Here is a 13,266-nt window from a genome sequence, read left to right as displayed (position 1 = left end):
CCTGGGGAGGGGCGGGGCCCAGAAGGGGGCAAGAAGTCGGGGTCCCTGGCTTCGGAGGCTCAGGGTCCCCACCCGACTCCCAGCCATCCGCCGAGCGCCCCCTCCAGCCGGGGTCCCTATCACGGTGGGGCAATCCCACTCCCCTTACCTGGCTCGGTTGCTCTGCCTGCTCCGAGGACGCCATCTTTTGAGGCCTGACTAATCTATCGCCGCTGGGCGAGGCTCCTCCCAAGAGCCTTCGCTCTCGCTCTCGCGCCCAGACTAAAGTAGCCGGAACTGAGCTGTCGATGGGGGCCACTCCGGGGAGGTGAGGGGTACTCCGGTGTCTGGGTCACCGCGCACAATTTCCATTAGGTCTCTGCCTTCCAGGAAGACTGAAGTCTGTCCTTTTTGCATTCTTATACGTGTATTATTCTTATTCAGTTAAATCTCTGTCCATCCCCACAGTGTCATGGATACATGGAAGGACGCACTAAGTATTTAATAACTGAACGAATGTGAAGAAAATTGGAAATTAATTGATAGTTCAGTTCAGTACCATTTACTGGGTATCTGTTATTTGCCAGACACTTTGCTAGACGCTAGAAATAAGATCCAAGACTCAGACCCTGCTATCAAGTCCAGGCCAAACACACACACACACACACACACACACACACACACACACACACACACACACACTTGCAACATCGGAGATAGGAGTCTGATAACGGTGTGCAGGTCTATTAGGAGAACTCCGAAGAGGGGGCTTTTTGGAGACAAGGGGCTTCTACTAACCGTTATTACTTTATAGCGGTTGAGTTGTTAAATTTGAAGCTAATTGTGAAATTACACGAAAGCGTGGCATGCATTAGAATTATTAATCAGTTCACATTGCAGTTGTGTTTTGATCAATGATTCAAAAGCGTTGCCTCAGTTAACAATTCCTCGTACCGGAGGCTGTTTTAAATGTCTTTTTCTTGTGAGATAATATCTGATTTCCTTTAATAAACAAAATATTAAAGAGATGGACCCTGAAAAACTATGAGTTGATAATTATTCCTTGTTTATATAAAATTACCGCCTTTTAAGAAAGGGAATTTTTTATAATTTTTTTTTTATTATTTTAACCTTAAATGTTAGTTTTTCAGGGGAGAAAAACACAGGCCTCTCTGTAAATAGCAGTATTAGAACAAGGACAAACTATGCTGTCAAACAGCATCTGGACAAATTTCAAACAATGACGTGGTTTGCATTTCCCCTCTTCTCTCTGATTTATTTGAGACCTTAATTTTTAATCTAGTTATTTAAGCATTTCGTTTCGAAGTCCCAAACCAATTTACACAGTTGAAGCAGGGAATCGAATGAGTGAAAATGTGCAAATTTCTTAGGCATCTCTGTTATGTTTTCAGCAAGACTGAAAACTACACTCATCGTCACTTTTTGTAACTGACTTCCTTCAGATCAGCATGAAGGTTGGGACATTTAATAGATCTTTTCAGGTTGTAAGGGGAAAACAAATTAACACAATAGAAAGATTGTCACTGTTTTATGTAAGCAAAAATAGCACGCATCTATATTTGCAGAAAGGAGTGCTCTAACAATTAAAGGGCGTATGCGTGTGTGTCCTTCATAATGTAAAGTAAATCCCTATTGGCCTCATTTTGAACGCCCGAACTCAACTCCTAAACATAAGGTAGAAAAAAAATAAATACCTCCGGGACTGACTTGCGCTAAGTAACGAACCCAGAAACTACAGCTCCCGGCAAGCCCGCGGGGCCGAGCTTGATTAGCTGCAACTGGAACGACATCTCCTAGCGTGCCTTGGTCCTATGCGTGATTTCCTAGAGAGAACTACATCTCCCGGCATGCCCCGGGAGCGTGGGGGGGTGGGGAAGGACTCCGGCGCCCAGCCTCCCCTACTTCCTGGCGGGTGTCAGGTCCCACCCTGAAGAGGATGGAAGTGGCCGGCGGCCCCAGGGCTCCAGAGCCTGGGGAGATCCGGGCTCTAAAACAGTGTCTGCTGAGCCGCAATCAAAGCCGGGAACAGTATGGCGTGGCAGCCTCCTCCCTGGAGGAGCTGAGGAACAAGGGTTGGCACGGGCCCTGGGCGAGGGCATGAGGGGGCCGGGCGGGGTGAGGATGACCGGCGGGGCCAGGCGAGGTCAGAAGAAGCGACTTGGGGTTTTTTGTAGTTTGAGTGGGGCCTAGGGACAGAGATGAGGTACGTGGCTATAGCGACTTAGTTTCAAAGCGTTTATAGCACTTTATTTTGTGTGAGATTCACATGGTGGAAAAGGAGATGGAAGCAGTATGCAAATTAAGACGGACTCAGGTTTGGTCCGTGAAGAAAGGAGTGCTCTGACAGTTGCCTCAGAGCAGGTGTATCCCTGGATTCCCTAAGATGGTACGAGGCCCCATCTAAGCCAGGGTCGGGGTGGGGGCGGGTTTCCAGCGTCAGCTCTGGCAGGTACTTGTGCTGCTACCGACCATTGGGGAAGTCCAGACAAGGAACTTTTGTTGTGAGCGATCGAGTTCACAAATTCTGAGCCGTGTACTATTACTAGCTGCCTGAACTTATGTGTGACCATCCCTCCATCCCCAGTTTTCTCTTTGGCAAAGTGGGTATATTTACAGCCCTGCTTCACAGGATTCTTGGGACTCTCAAGGAGATGGCATATTCAAATGACATGCAAGTTATTACCCTGTAGCAATAAATTGTTTACTCAAATAAATTCCATAGGCTAAAGGTGTGAGTCCTCCCCAGTCAGGTAGTTGACGCGTGTGTCAGTGCTTCCTCCCAGAGTCACCAAGCCCCAGGAGATAGCAGACAGAAGTCTTTCAGAGACCCCGGAACAGCCAAAGCACTGTAAATGCTTTAGTGACATGGCTTTTGCCATTTAAGTGTTTGCATATTTTTTCTTGGCATGAGGGTACTTAAATTTTGTGCCCCTTCTGTGCAGTGACTGGATACACTTGGCACAGAGGCTTGTGTAAGTAAGCATTTGTGTTTTTGGAGCTCAGCTTACACAAGGCCTGCTGTTCAGTTTGCTTTGGGGTAGAACATTGCCCAGTGACTTTTGTAGTCTCTTGGCTCCTTCTCTGGATACCCTAGTCCCATTAACCTTTTAGGCATTGACATCCCTTATTGGGATGGTACAGACCTGCCCTGCCCTGGACAAAGCCTCTTCTTGCCCATAAAGATGAAAAGCTACTACACTTCTGCCTCTGCTTCTCTTATTCTTTCCTATAGATTAGTAAGTCTGCAAAGGAAGATACTGCAGAGAATATAAGGTATTTTCCCCTTTTTTAAAATTTTCTTGGAGTTCCCATCATGGCTCAGTGGTAACAAACCCAACTAGGATCCATGAGGATGTGGGTTCGATCCCTGGCCTTGCTCAGTGGACCGGGGATCCAACCAACATTGCTGTGACTTGTGGTCTAGGTTGCAGATGTGGGTCCGATCCTGAGTTGCTGTGGCTGTGGTACAGGCCAGCAGCTGTAGCTCCAGTTCGACCTCTAGCCTGGGAATCTCCATATGCTGCAGGTGTGGCCTTAAAACACACACACCAAAAAAAAAAAAATTTCTTTTTTCTTTTTCTCTTTGGCATTTGACACATAGGAGAATTTAAGTAGGCCAGTGAGGAAATGAATGAAAGACTGCTTGTTCTCAAGGAATCAAATCAGATTTTGGTTTGTTGTTTGTTGACTCCAGTGCCTCCTAATGTGAGTGTAGAGGAGGTGGAGGAAAAAAATATTTTCAAGAGCCAGACTGTGTAGGTTTAATCCTCAGCTCTTCCACTTTGCTCTGTGACCTTGGGCAAGTTACTTAACCTCTCCGAGCCTTGGGTTTAACATCTGTTAAATGGGAATAACCATAGTATGTACCTTATAGGATTGTTAGGAGATGAAATGCTGTACATGAAAAGCACTTAGAACAGTACCAAGCAGGTGGTAAGTGTTGTATTAGTAGTAGTGGTTGTCGTTAGAGTTATTATTACCTGCCAGGAATTTTTCTAGGCTCTGGGGGCATACATATTGAGAGTGCAAGGACAGATATAATTTCCCTGTGGATAGTTTTCAATTGCCGAATATTTTATTCCTCTCAGCCTGTGACATTCTGGCCATTGATAAGTCCCTGGCACCCGTCACCCTGGTCCTGGCAGAGGATGGAACCATAGTGGATGATGAAGATTACTTCCTGTGTCTTCCTGCCAACACGAAGTTCGTGGCGTTGGCTGGTAATGAGAAGTGGGCGTACAACAATTCAGGTAAGAAATGCTGGCCAGGGAGTTCCCGTCATGACTCAGTGGTTAACAAATCCAACTAGGAACCATGAGGTGGCGGGTTCGATCCCTGGCCTTGCTTTGTGGATTAAGGATCCAGCGTTGCCATGAGCTGTGGTGTAGGTCACAGATGTGGCTCGGATCCCGCATTGCTGTGGCTCTGGTGCAGGCCGGCAGCCTGGGAACCTCCCTATGCCGTGAGTGTGGCCCTAAAAAAGGCAAAAAGAAAAAAGAAAAGAAAAGAAAAGAAAAATACTGGCCATATAGAAAATACACCATCCATCGTAATTCTTCGTGTTGCATGGGTACCTGGTTGCTGTTTGGCCAGCTGTTGAAGCACTGACACAGCCAGCATTTACTGAGCACCTTCTGTATGCTGGAAGTGGTGCTGAGTCTTCTGGGGGGTGAAGATGAATGAGACGGGCTCAGTTCTCAAACAACTCACAGGCAAGCACTCAAATGAAGCAAGGCAGAGAGATCAGTGCCCCAGAGGGGGTCAGACTGTCTGGTCTGAGTCCTGGCTCTGCCGTTTACTAGCCTGATGACCTTGAGCAGATTGTCTTAACTCCTCAGCCCCTTATGGAAACAATAATTAATAGCATCTGTCTCCTAGGGTGGTTGTAAGGATACTAGAACATAATACATATCAAACCAGGTTTTCTCACAATACCATTGACATTTGGGACAGAAAATTAATTCTTTGTTGTGGGGGTGGTGTCCTGTGCACTGTTGGGTGTTGCGCAGCATCGCCCGCCTTTACCTACTAGATACCAGGAGCATCTCCTCACCCCAACTGTGACAACCAGAAATGCCTCCAGACGTTATCAAATGTCTTGGGGTGGGGGGCAACATCACTCTCAGTTGAGAGCCACTGACAGAAAGCATCTGGATCTTACCTGGCAGACAGTAAGGTCTCAATAAACGTTTTCTCTCACCATCATCATCTAAAGGTACAAAGGGAACTAATATTGATGAGCAAGGATCAAATAGCTGAAGAAGTGCCTTGAGGAAAGTCCCCAGGCCACTAAAGTGAGGACATCACCCTTCAGCAATGGCTCTCCAAGCCACCTTTGTCCTTGGGCCCTAAGGATAGGAAACAGTGGCTACAGCTCCTCCGGTCAAGGATAAGATCCATCTCCAAGCGCAGAAGTGCTGGTGAGGATGAATATTTGTGTATAAGAAACAGCACACCCAGCGACACAAAACCTACCCCAAGGCAAAGTGTGGTGGTATCCTGGTATACAGCCATACATCGTCTGTAAGTGGCTTCTGTCCATAAAAGAATACAGAGCAGTTCCCCAGAGAAATAAAGTAAAGATGGAACAAGAGGGAAAAATTAAGGCCTAGAGGGAGATGAGCTTTCCCATGAACCCCTGAGAAGAAGTGCTTCCTCCACTGGTGAAGCAGTGCTGAACGGTCGGTCAGAGGCTGGGCAGACAGCCTCAGGGTCTGCGTTGGGGCAGGAAGTGAAAACAGCCTTCAGGTTAGCCCCACTCGGACTGGCATTTTCTCCCTGTATCAGATGGAGGCACAGCTTGGATTGCCCAGGAGTCCTCTGATAGAGATGAAACAGACAGCGGGCCTGGGTCGAAGTGGAAAAACGTGGCCAGGCAGCTGAAAGAAGACCTGTCCAGCATCATCCTCCTGTCGGAGGAGGACCTCCAAGTAAGCCTCCCGGGCGGCCTGCCATCACAGACACCTGTCCTCAGCGGCCCCCAGCCCCTTGGGTTCCATACATCTTGCCATAATAATTCCATTATTTCTTAATTGTTTTGTTTCGTTTTGGGTTTGGGGGGTTTTTTGTTTTGTTTTGTTTTTGCTTTTTGGGTTGCACTGGTGGCATATGAAGGTTCCCAGGCTAAGGGTTGAATCAGAGCTACAGCCTCGAGCCTACACCACAGGCTACCGCCACAGCAACACCAGATCCGAGCTGTGTCTGTGACCTACACCACAGCTCAGGGCAACACTGGCTCCCCCGCCCACTGAGTGAGCCAGGGATCAAACCTCATGGACACTAGTCGGTTTCATTTCCACTGGGCCACAAGGGGAACTCGCAGTGTGCGTTAATTTTTAAAAGTATTTATTGATCCTCTGCCCTCCGCCTGGCTTGGTTCTGTGCACAAGGGTAGAGTGATGAACAAACCAGACATAGTCCCTGCTCTGATGGAGCTCACATTCTGGTGGAAGGAGGCAGACAAAACAAGGAGCATATCAGACAGGGCACTGAGCCCAGAGTGACAGGGCTGCTCTGGATTGAGAGGTGAGGGAAGGCCCCTGGAAGGAGGTGGCCTTTGGGTTATTTTTTAAACCTGTATATTTTGAATAAATAATACTAACACATTCACATGGTTCAAAATCCAAGAGCCATAGAGGTATGAGGTATAGACAGGTAACCAAAAAGTGAAAACTACTTAAATGTCCCACAGCTGATAGATAAATAAACTGTGGGAGAGTCAAACAGTGCAATCTATTATTATTCAGCCATAGAAAGGAACAGTACATGCTACATTTTGCACACATGCTTGTACATAAAATAAATTCATAGACGTTTAATTGAGTTCCCATTGTGGCACAGCAGAAACGAATCCGACTAGAAACCATGAGGTTTCGGGTTGGATCCCTGGCCTCAATCAGTGGGTTAAGGATCCAGTGTTATCGTGGCTGTGGTGTAGGCTGGCAGCTGTAGCTTCAGTTCAACCCCTAGCCTGGGAACCTCCATATGCTGTGGCCCTAAAAAGCAAAAAAAAAAGTAATTGAGAAACATTGGCTGGTGCCATGAGGTGACATTGAAGGACACTGAAGGGCGAGAGGAGGCCTGCTATGGATGGAAGGGTTGGGGTCAGAGCATTCCAGGCAGAGGGGAGGCAGGAGCAAGCTTGATTTTTTTTCTTTCTTTAAGAAACAGAAACAGGGGTCCTGAGACCTCTTCTCATCCCAGATTCACGTATTGTGACACCTTTAGAGCAAGGAGCCCAATAGCCCTTATTACTAAGATAGGGACGCTGGAACATGGGTGAGCCTAGCCTGGCATTGGGCTGCACGGGGAAGCTTAGGACGGGAGCTTGCAGAGGCTGGCTGTGCAGCAGGTAAAGGCGAGAGCGAGGGCAGATGGGAGGGAAGGGAAGGGCATCAGGGTCAATCACATAGGGTCCCGAGGAGCAGAACTACGACCGGCCGCTCCCTCCTCATCTGTACAATGGCGGTAGGACTAGTACTTACCTCATGCAGTTTGTACCTCCTGAATTTTGAACCTTATGAATGTGTGTTAAAATTGCTTGTTCAAAAATTGGTGCAATTGGAGTTCCCTTCATGGCTCAGCAGAAGCGAATCTGACTAGCAACCGTGAGGACACAGGTTCAATCCCTGGCCTCGCTCAGTGGATTAAAGATCTCGTGTTGCCGTGAGCTGTGGTGTAGGTCGCAGACGAGACTCGGATCTGGCATTGTTGTGGCTGTGGTGTAGGCCGGTGGCTATAGCTGCAGTTTGACCCCTAGCCTGGGAACCTCCATATGCCACAGGTATGGCCCTAAAAAGACAAAAAAAAAAAAAAAAAAAAAAAAAGCGCAATATGAAAGTTAAAGAAAACGTACAGTCGCCTCCTCAAAGTGGCCTTTTCCAATCTAGAGCAGCCCTCCTTGTCACTTTCCATCCTCAAGTTTTACATCTGTTTTCTCACTGGTACTCGAGTAAGTGCTCGAGAAATGCAAGCTTTTATTAAGCTCCTCGTGATTCTAACCTTTGGCTGAAGTTAGATATATCCTCCAAGAATTTCAGCAATTTGATCTTGCTCTTATGAAGACTTTTTAAGCTAGCGCTGTATATGCCAAAAGAGTGAGCCTTCCTAAGATTTAGGCTAGGATAAGTGAGGTCTCCCTTATTTCACAGACTGAACATGTTATTTATTTATTTACTTACTTATTTTGTCTTTATGGCTTTTCTAGGGCCACACCTGTGGCATATGGTGGTTTCCAGGTTAGGGGTCCAATCAGAGCTGCAGCCGCTAGCCTACACACAGCCACAGCAACGTCAGATCCGAGCCACATCTGTGACCTACACCAGAGCTCATGGCAATGCCAGGTCCTTAACCCACAGAGCGAGGTCAGGGATCAAACCTGCAACCTCATGGTTCCTAGTCGGATTCGTTACCCACTGAGCCACGACGGGAACTCCCTGAACATGTTATTTTTTTTTTTTTTTTTTTTTTTGGTCTTTTGTCTTTTTGTTGTTGTTGTTGCTATTTCTTAGGCCGCTCCCGCAGCATATGGAGGTTCCCAGGCTAGGGGTTGAATCGGAGCTGTAGCCACCGGCCTACGCCAGAGCCACAGCAATGCAGGATCCGAGCCGCATCTGCAACCTACACCACAGCTCACGGCAACGCCGGATCGTTAACCCACTGAGCAAGGGCAGGGACCGAACCCGCAACCTCATGGTTCCTAGTCGGATTCATTAACCACTGCGCCACGACGGGAACTCCTGAACATGTTATTTAAAAGCTGAGTGTAGGAGTTCCTGCTGCGACACAATGGGATCAGGGGTGTCTCTGCAGTACCGGGGCGCAAGTTTGATCCCTGGCCTGGTGCAGTGGGTTAAAGGATCTAGTGTTGTCACAGCTGCAGCATAGGCCACAGCTGCAACCTGGGAACTCCATATGCCACTGGGACAGCCAAAAAAGGAAGAAAAAAAGAAAGCTGAGTCCAGTTTATATTTTTAAAATAGTCTTTGAGGGAGTTCCCACCGTGGCGAATGAATCCGACTAGGAACCATGAGGTTTCAGGTTCGATCCCTGCCCTTGCTCAGTGGGTTAAGGATCCGGTGTTGCCGTGAGCTGTAGTGTAGGTTGCAGACACGGCTCGGATCCCGAGTTGCTGTGGCTGTGGCCGGTGGCTACAGCTCCAATTTGATCCCTAACCTGAGAACCCCCTTATGCCAAGGGAGCGGCTCAAGAAAACACAGACAAAAAAATAAGTAAATAAATAAATAAAATAAAATAGAATAGTCTTTGAGGAGTTTCCTTGTGGCACGGTGGATTAAGGAACTGGCAGTGTTACTGCAGCAGCTTGGGCCGCTCCTTTGGTACAGGTTCCATCCCTGGCCCCAGAAGTTCTACATGCCACAGGTGCAACCAAAAAATAAAATAAAATAAAATAAAAATAGTATTTCAAAGTTCAAACATGGCAGTTCCCAATGTGGCACAGAGGGACTGCAGCATCTCTGGAGCACCGGTATGCAGGTTTGATCCCTGACCCAGCACAGTGGGTTAAGGATCCAGCATAGCCTTACCTGCGGCTCATATCTGTTCCCTGGCCCCAGAACTCCGAATGTTGCTGGGTGGCCAAAATAAGGGGGGTAGGGGTACAAACACATATAATAATAATGTTTAAGGTTAGAATCATTAGAAAAACCTTTGCTTAAAACACCCTCATGTTGATTCATTGTACAGGTTATCATATACCTCCTCCTTTGTAGTCTGTTCAATGTACAGTGAGTTTTGTTTTGTTTTTTCGCTTTTTAGGGCTGCACCTGCAGCATATGGAGGTTCCCAGGCTAGGCATCCAATCAGAGCTACAGCTACCGGCCTACACCACAGCCACAGCAATGCTGGATCCAAGCTGCATCTGCAACCTACACCACAGCTTATGGCAACACTGGATCCTTAACCCACTGAGCGAGGCCAGGGATCAAACCCACAACCTCATGGTTCCTAGTTGGATTCATTTCTGCTGCCCCACGACGGGAACTCCTACAGTGAATTTTTAGTATCAGGACTCTGTTTTCAATAAGGCACTGAGGCATCATTTTCCTTGTTTTTTTTACTAGAGGGAAACTGAAAAAATGACATGCCTCCCTCCTGACTCTCGGGCAGCCATGTTAGGTAACCTGGGGGACTGGATGAAATGAGTCTCTGACATTGATGTATTCAAGGGATATAACGTCAATATTAGAAAGTATTTTCCATTTCTTAAGTCCCTATTCGTTCGTCAGATGCTCATCGATGTTCCATGTTCGGAGCTGGCTGTGGAGCTGTGCCAAAGCTGCGTCGCGGTTCAGGGGCTCCAGAACATGCTCCAGGAGGTGCTTGACCAGAGAGAGGAAGCCCGTCAGTCCAAGCAGCTCTTGGAGCTTTACCTCCAGGCTTTGGAGAAGGAGGGCTGCGTCTTGTCGAAGCAGCAAGGTAGGATTCTTTGGCTGGGTGGGTTATCCTGAGAACTCAGAAGAGCCTTTCCTTGAAGGCTTGTGGTCAAAAACAGGGAAGCCACGACTGCTGGCGTCTGAAATGACAGGCTTCTGTCTGCCCAACTCAATGGTCTGGCTGGTCGTTGGCGAAGCTGTATGTGCACGTGGTGTACTTATCCCCGTCCCACATCTGCTTTGCAGAGTCCAGAGCCAGCTACGGTGATGAGAGGGATGCAGTTGACTCGGGCATCAGAGAGAGCGCCTCCGCAATTGCGCTCTCGAGACAGGTCCTTATCGCGCTGAAGGAGAAGCCCGCCCCAGAGCTGAGTTTGTCTAATCAGGACCTGGAGGTGGGCGAGCACCAGGGACCTTGACCTGTGCAGGGAGAGGCTTGTATTGGGTTCTTTCACCTCTGCAGACCCTGACTCATCGCTGCCAATTTGCCTGTTATATGCAAAGCATTCGCAAACATCTTATTTAATGTAAATCTTAAAATGAGTACTGTCTCCCTCAGATCATCCAATGTTATTCTCTGTTCCAAAGCAGAGAATGAAATGTCTGAACCCCACGGGGAGGAGTCGCAGGACTTGGGCTTCCGAGATGGCTCTGTCAGTGCTTGAAGAAGACCCACAGGGGCGTTCCCGTTGTGGTTCAGCCATAACAACCTGACTAGTAACCATGAGGACTCGGGTTCGATCCCTGGCTTTGCTCAGTGGGTAAAGGACCTGGCATGGCTGTGGCATAGGCCAGCAGCAACAGCTCCAATTAGACCCCTATCCTGGGAACTTCCATATGCTGCAGGTACAGCCCTAAAAAGAGCCCCAGGTCATGGAGGCACATGAAATATCGTGGGAAAGGCACACTCCAGGGACCATCCTGTGCAGGCTCTCTGATCAGGGAACTAGATGAGTGGGTGCTCCTTCTTACTCTTCCTCCTTGTCCCTGTCCCCAAGTACTTCCCCAGTGTAGCTAGAAGGGAAGGAAGCTATATTAACTTGAGCTTGGCTAAATCTTCTCTGAGTGGAGGACTTTATAGTTGCCCCACCTAAACTGCTCTCTAGAGATCCTTTCCTGTTGGGTGTCATGTGGTGAGAGAGGGTCTGTGACTGTTTAACACAAAGGAAAGCTGGCATTTCAGCACAAAGACATGACGTTAGCTGCTATTTGCCGATTCTCACTCCCCTAAAGAAAATGACGGGAGCGGCAGAGCTGCTGGTTCTCAATGGTTCTTATTCTTGCCACAGCTGGTTGCCAAGGAGGACCCTAAAGCACTGGCTGTTGCTTTGAACTGGGACATAAGGAAGACGGAAACGGTTCAACAGACCTGTGGTCAGGAGCTCAGCCTGCGCCTCCAGCAGATCCAGAGCTTGCATTCTCTGAGGAGCCTCTCAGCAAGAAAGAACTCACTGCCCGGAGAAGCGCAGAACCCCAAACGAGCCAAACGAGACCTCACGTAGCCAGCAAAGACACCAAAGAAAACTTGGGGTTTTGTTGTCAGTAAACACCTTCAGCCTAATTATCGTAGCTGCTTACATCCTCCTCTGCCCCCTGCCTTTGAGAATGTTCTGGACCGGCTGGGAAGCTGGCTGCACGCCCTCTTCAGAAAAGCTATTCCAGATCTCCACCCAGGAGGTCTGTCTTGAACCACAGAGGCACCAGTGATAGCCCACCTCCCCGTGGCATGGTCTTACGTGCTCTGTTTAAAAGTAGCCATGAAGGGCAGTGTCAGGAAATTGTCATATTTCAGACTCACTATTCTTTTTTTTTTAATTCTACATCCAACAAATGGTATATACCTCTTTCATGGTTCATTCTGTTGAGCTACGCAGCCATCATAGTAGTAGACCCAGTATTCTTGTTCCAAAGGTAGAATCGTGAATTTTAAACACAAATCATGGTAGAGAAGGTGACATAACAGAGGGTTTAGTATGGCTACAAAATTGTTTCTCAAGTTAATGAAATTTTTCCTTTGTTTTAAGGCACATATTAAATTTGCAGACCACAGGGATATCCAGCGTCTCATTCACCATTTCTAATATCTAATTCAGTATCATGAAATTAATGTTACCACTGTGAAACTTTGCAGTTTTCTAATATATTTTATCAGCAGGGGGTATAAAAAGGTCATTAAATCCATCTCCATGTGCTATGGCTCCAGGTCTCTCTGGGTACAAAACAGAGACTTCTGGTTTATGCTCCTCCTGTTTCTGTACAAACTTGTTCTTCAAGTCCTGTAATCTATAATACAGCATCTCTTGCAGGAAAAAAGATAATGAGCTGTTGACTTACTTGACTTTTTTTTTCTTTTTTGGCCACACCTGCAGCGTATGGAAGTTCCCAGACCAGGAATCGAATCCAAGGCAGAGCCGTGACCTGCAGCATAGCTGCAGCGACGCCAGATCCTTAGCCCACAGCACCAGGCTGGGGATTGAACCAGCGGCCCCACAGAGACAGACTGGATCATTAACCCATTGCACCACAGCGGGAACTCCTTATTTGACTTTTTTTAGGCATTTTTAGGAAAATAGAATGCTGTTAAGCTAGTTATTAAGTAAAGGAACATAATAATAAGACCTAAAGCAAAGGAGCAGTGCAGAAAACAAACAGAACAAAAAGAACTACTTCCTTCTGTCATGACCTTCCCCAAGGAGGGCTCAGATCTACTCAGCATACTCTTCCTAATGCCTTACACCATTGGCTCTCACTTATTAGCCCCAACATTTCTTTTTTAATAGCATATTTTATGTGTCTTCTTAATTATCCTTAACTGAAAGCCAGAGCTGATAACCTACCTACATGCATACGCTCATCAACATAATCCCCCCAT

At 47.4% G+C, this 13,266-nt stretch overlaps 2 protein-coding genes across 2 annotated transcripts in view; one reads left to right on the top strand and one right to left on the bottom strand.

Annotated features, from left to right (window-relative positions):
* PEX14 (peroxisomal biogenesis factor 14) overlaps window positions 1-247 on the bottom strand; it is a 134,204-nt gene extending 133,957 nt beyond the window's left edge. The window contains exon 1 of the mRNA XM_003127561.3: window positions 149-247. Coding sequence (XP_003127609.1) covers window positions 149-184 — 36 coding nt within the window. The 5' untranslated portion in view covers window positions 185-247. The remainder of the gene's footprint in view (window positions 1-148) is intronic.
* Window positions 1,854-12,715, top strand: DFFA (DNA fragmentation factor subunit alpha). The gene is made up of 6 exons (XM_003127563.4): window positions 1,854-2,072; window positions 4,089-4,250; window positions 5,788-5,930; window positions 10,248-10,437; window positions 10,641-10,789; window positions 11,684-12,715. Exons 1-6 carry the CDS (start codon window positions 1,937-1,939, stop codon window positions 11,894-11,896), a joined length of 993 nt encoding a protein of 330 aa, XP_003127611.1. The 5' UTR covers window positions 1,854-1,936; the 3' UTR covers window positions 11,897-12,715.

This window comes from Sus scrofa, chromosome 6 (genome assembly GCF_000003025.6).
Source record: "Sus scrofa isolate TJ Tabasco breed Duroc chromosome 6, Sscrofa11.1, whole genome shotgun sequence".
Classification (NCBI taxonomy): Eukaryota; Metazoa; Chordata; class Mammalia; order Artiodactyla; family Suidae; genus Sus; species Sus scrofa.
The sequence above is the reverse complement of the archived record's forward strand: the minus strand, read 5'-3'. Positions and strand labels throughout refer to the sequence as shown.

What these genes read in the sequence shown, in the direction of transcription:
- DFFA (XM_003127563.4), top strand. Translation starts at nt 1,937, where the DNA reads ATGGAAGTGGCCGGCGGCCCCAGGGCTCCAGAGCCTGGGGAGATCCGG. An exon ending in TGTCGGAGGAGGACCTCCAA is followed by an intron (nt 5,931 to 10,247) that starts GTAAGCCTCCCG and finishes TTCGTTCGTCAG; the next exon opens with ATGCTCATCGATGTTCCATG. An exon ending in CGTCTTGTCGAAGCAGCAAG is followed by an intron (nt 10,438 to 10,640) that starts GTAGGATTCTTT and finishes TCTGCTTTGCAG; the next exon opens with AGTCCAGAGCCAGCTACGGT.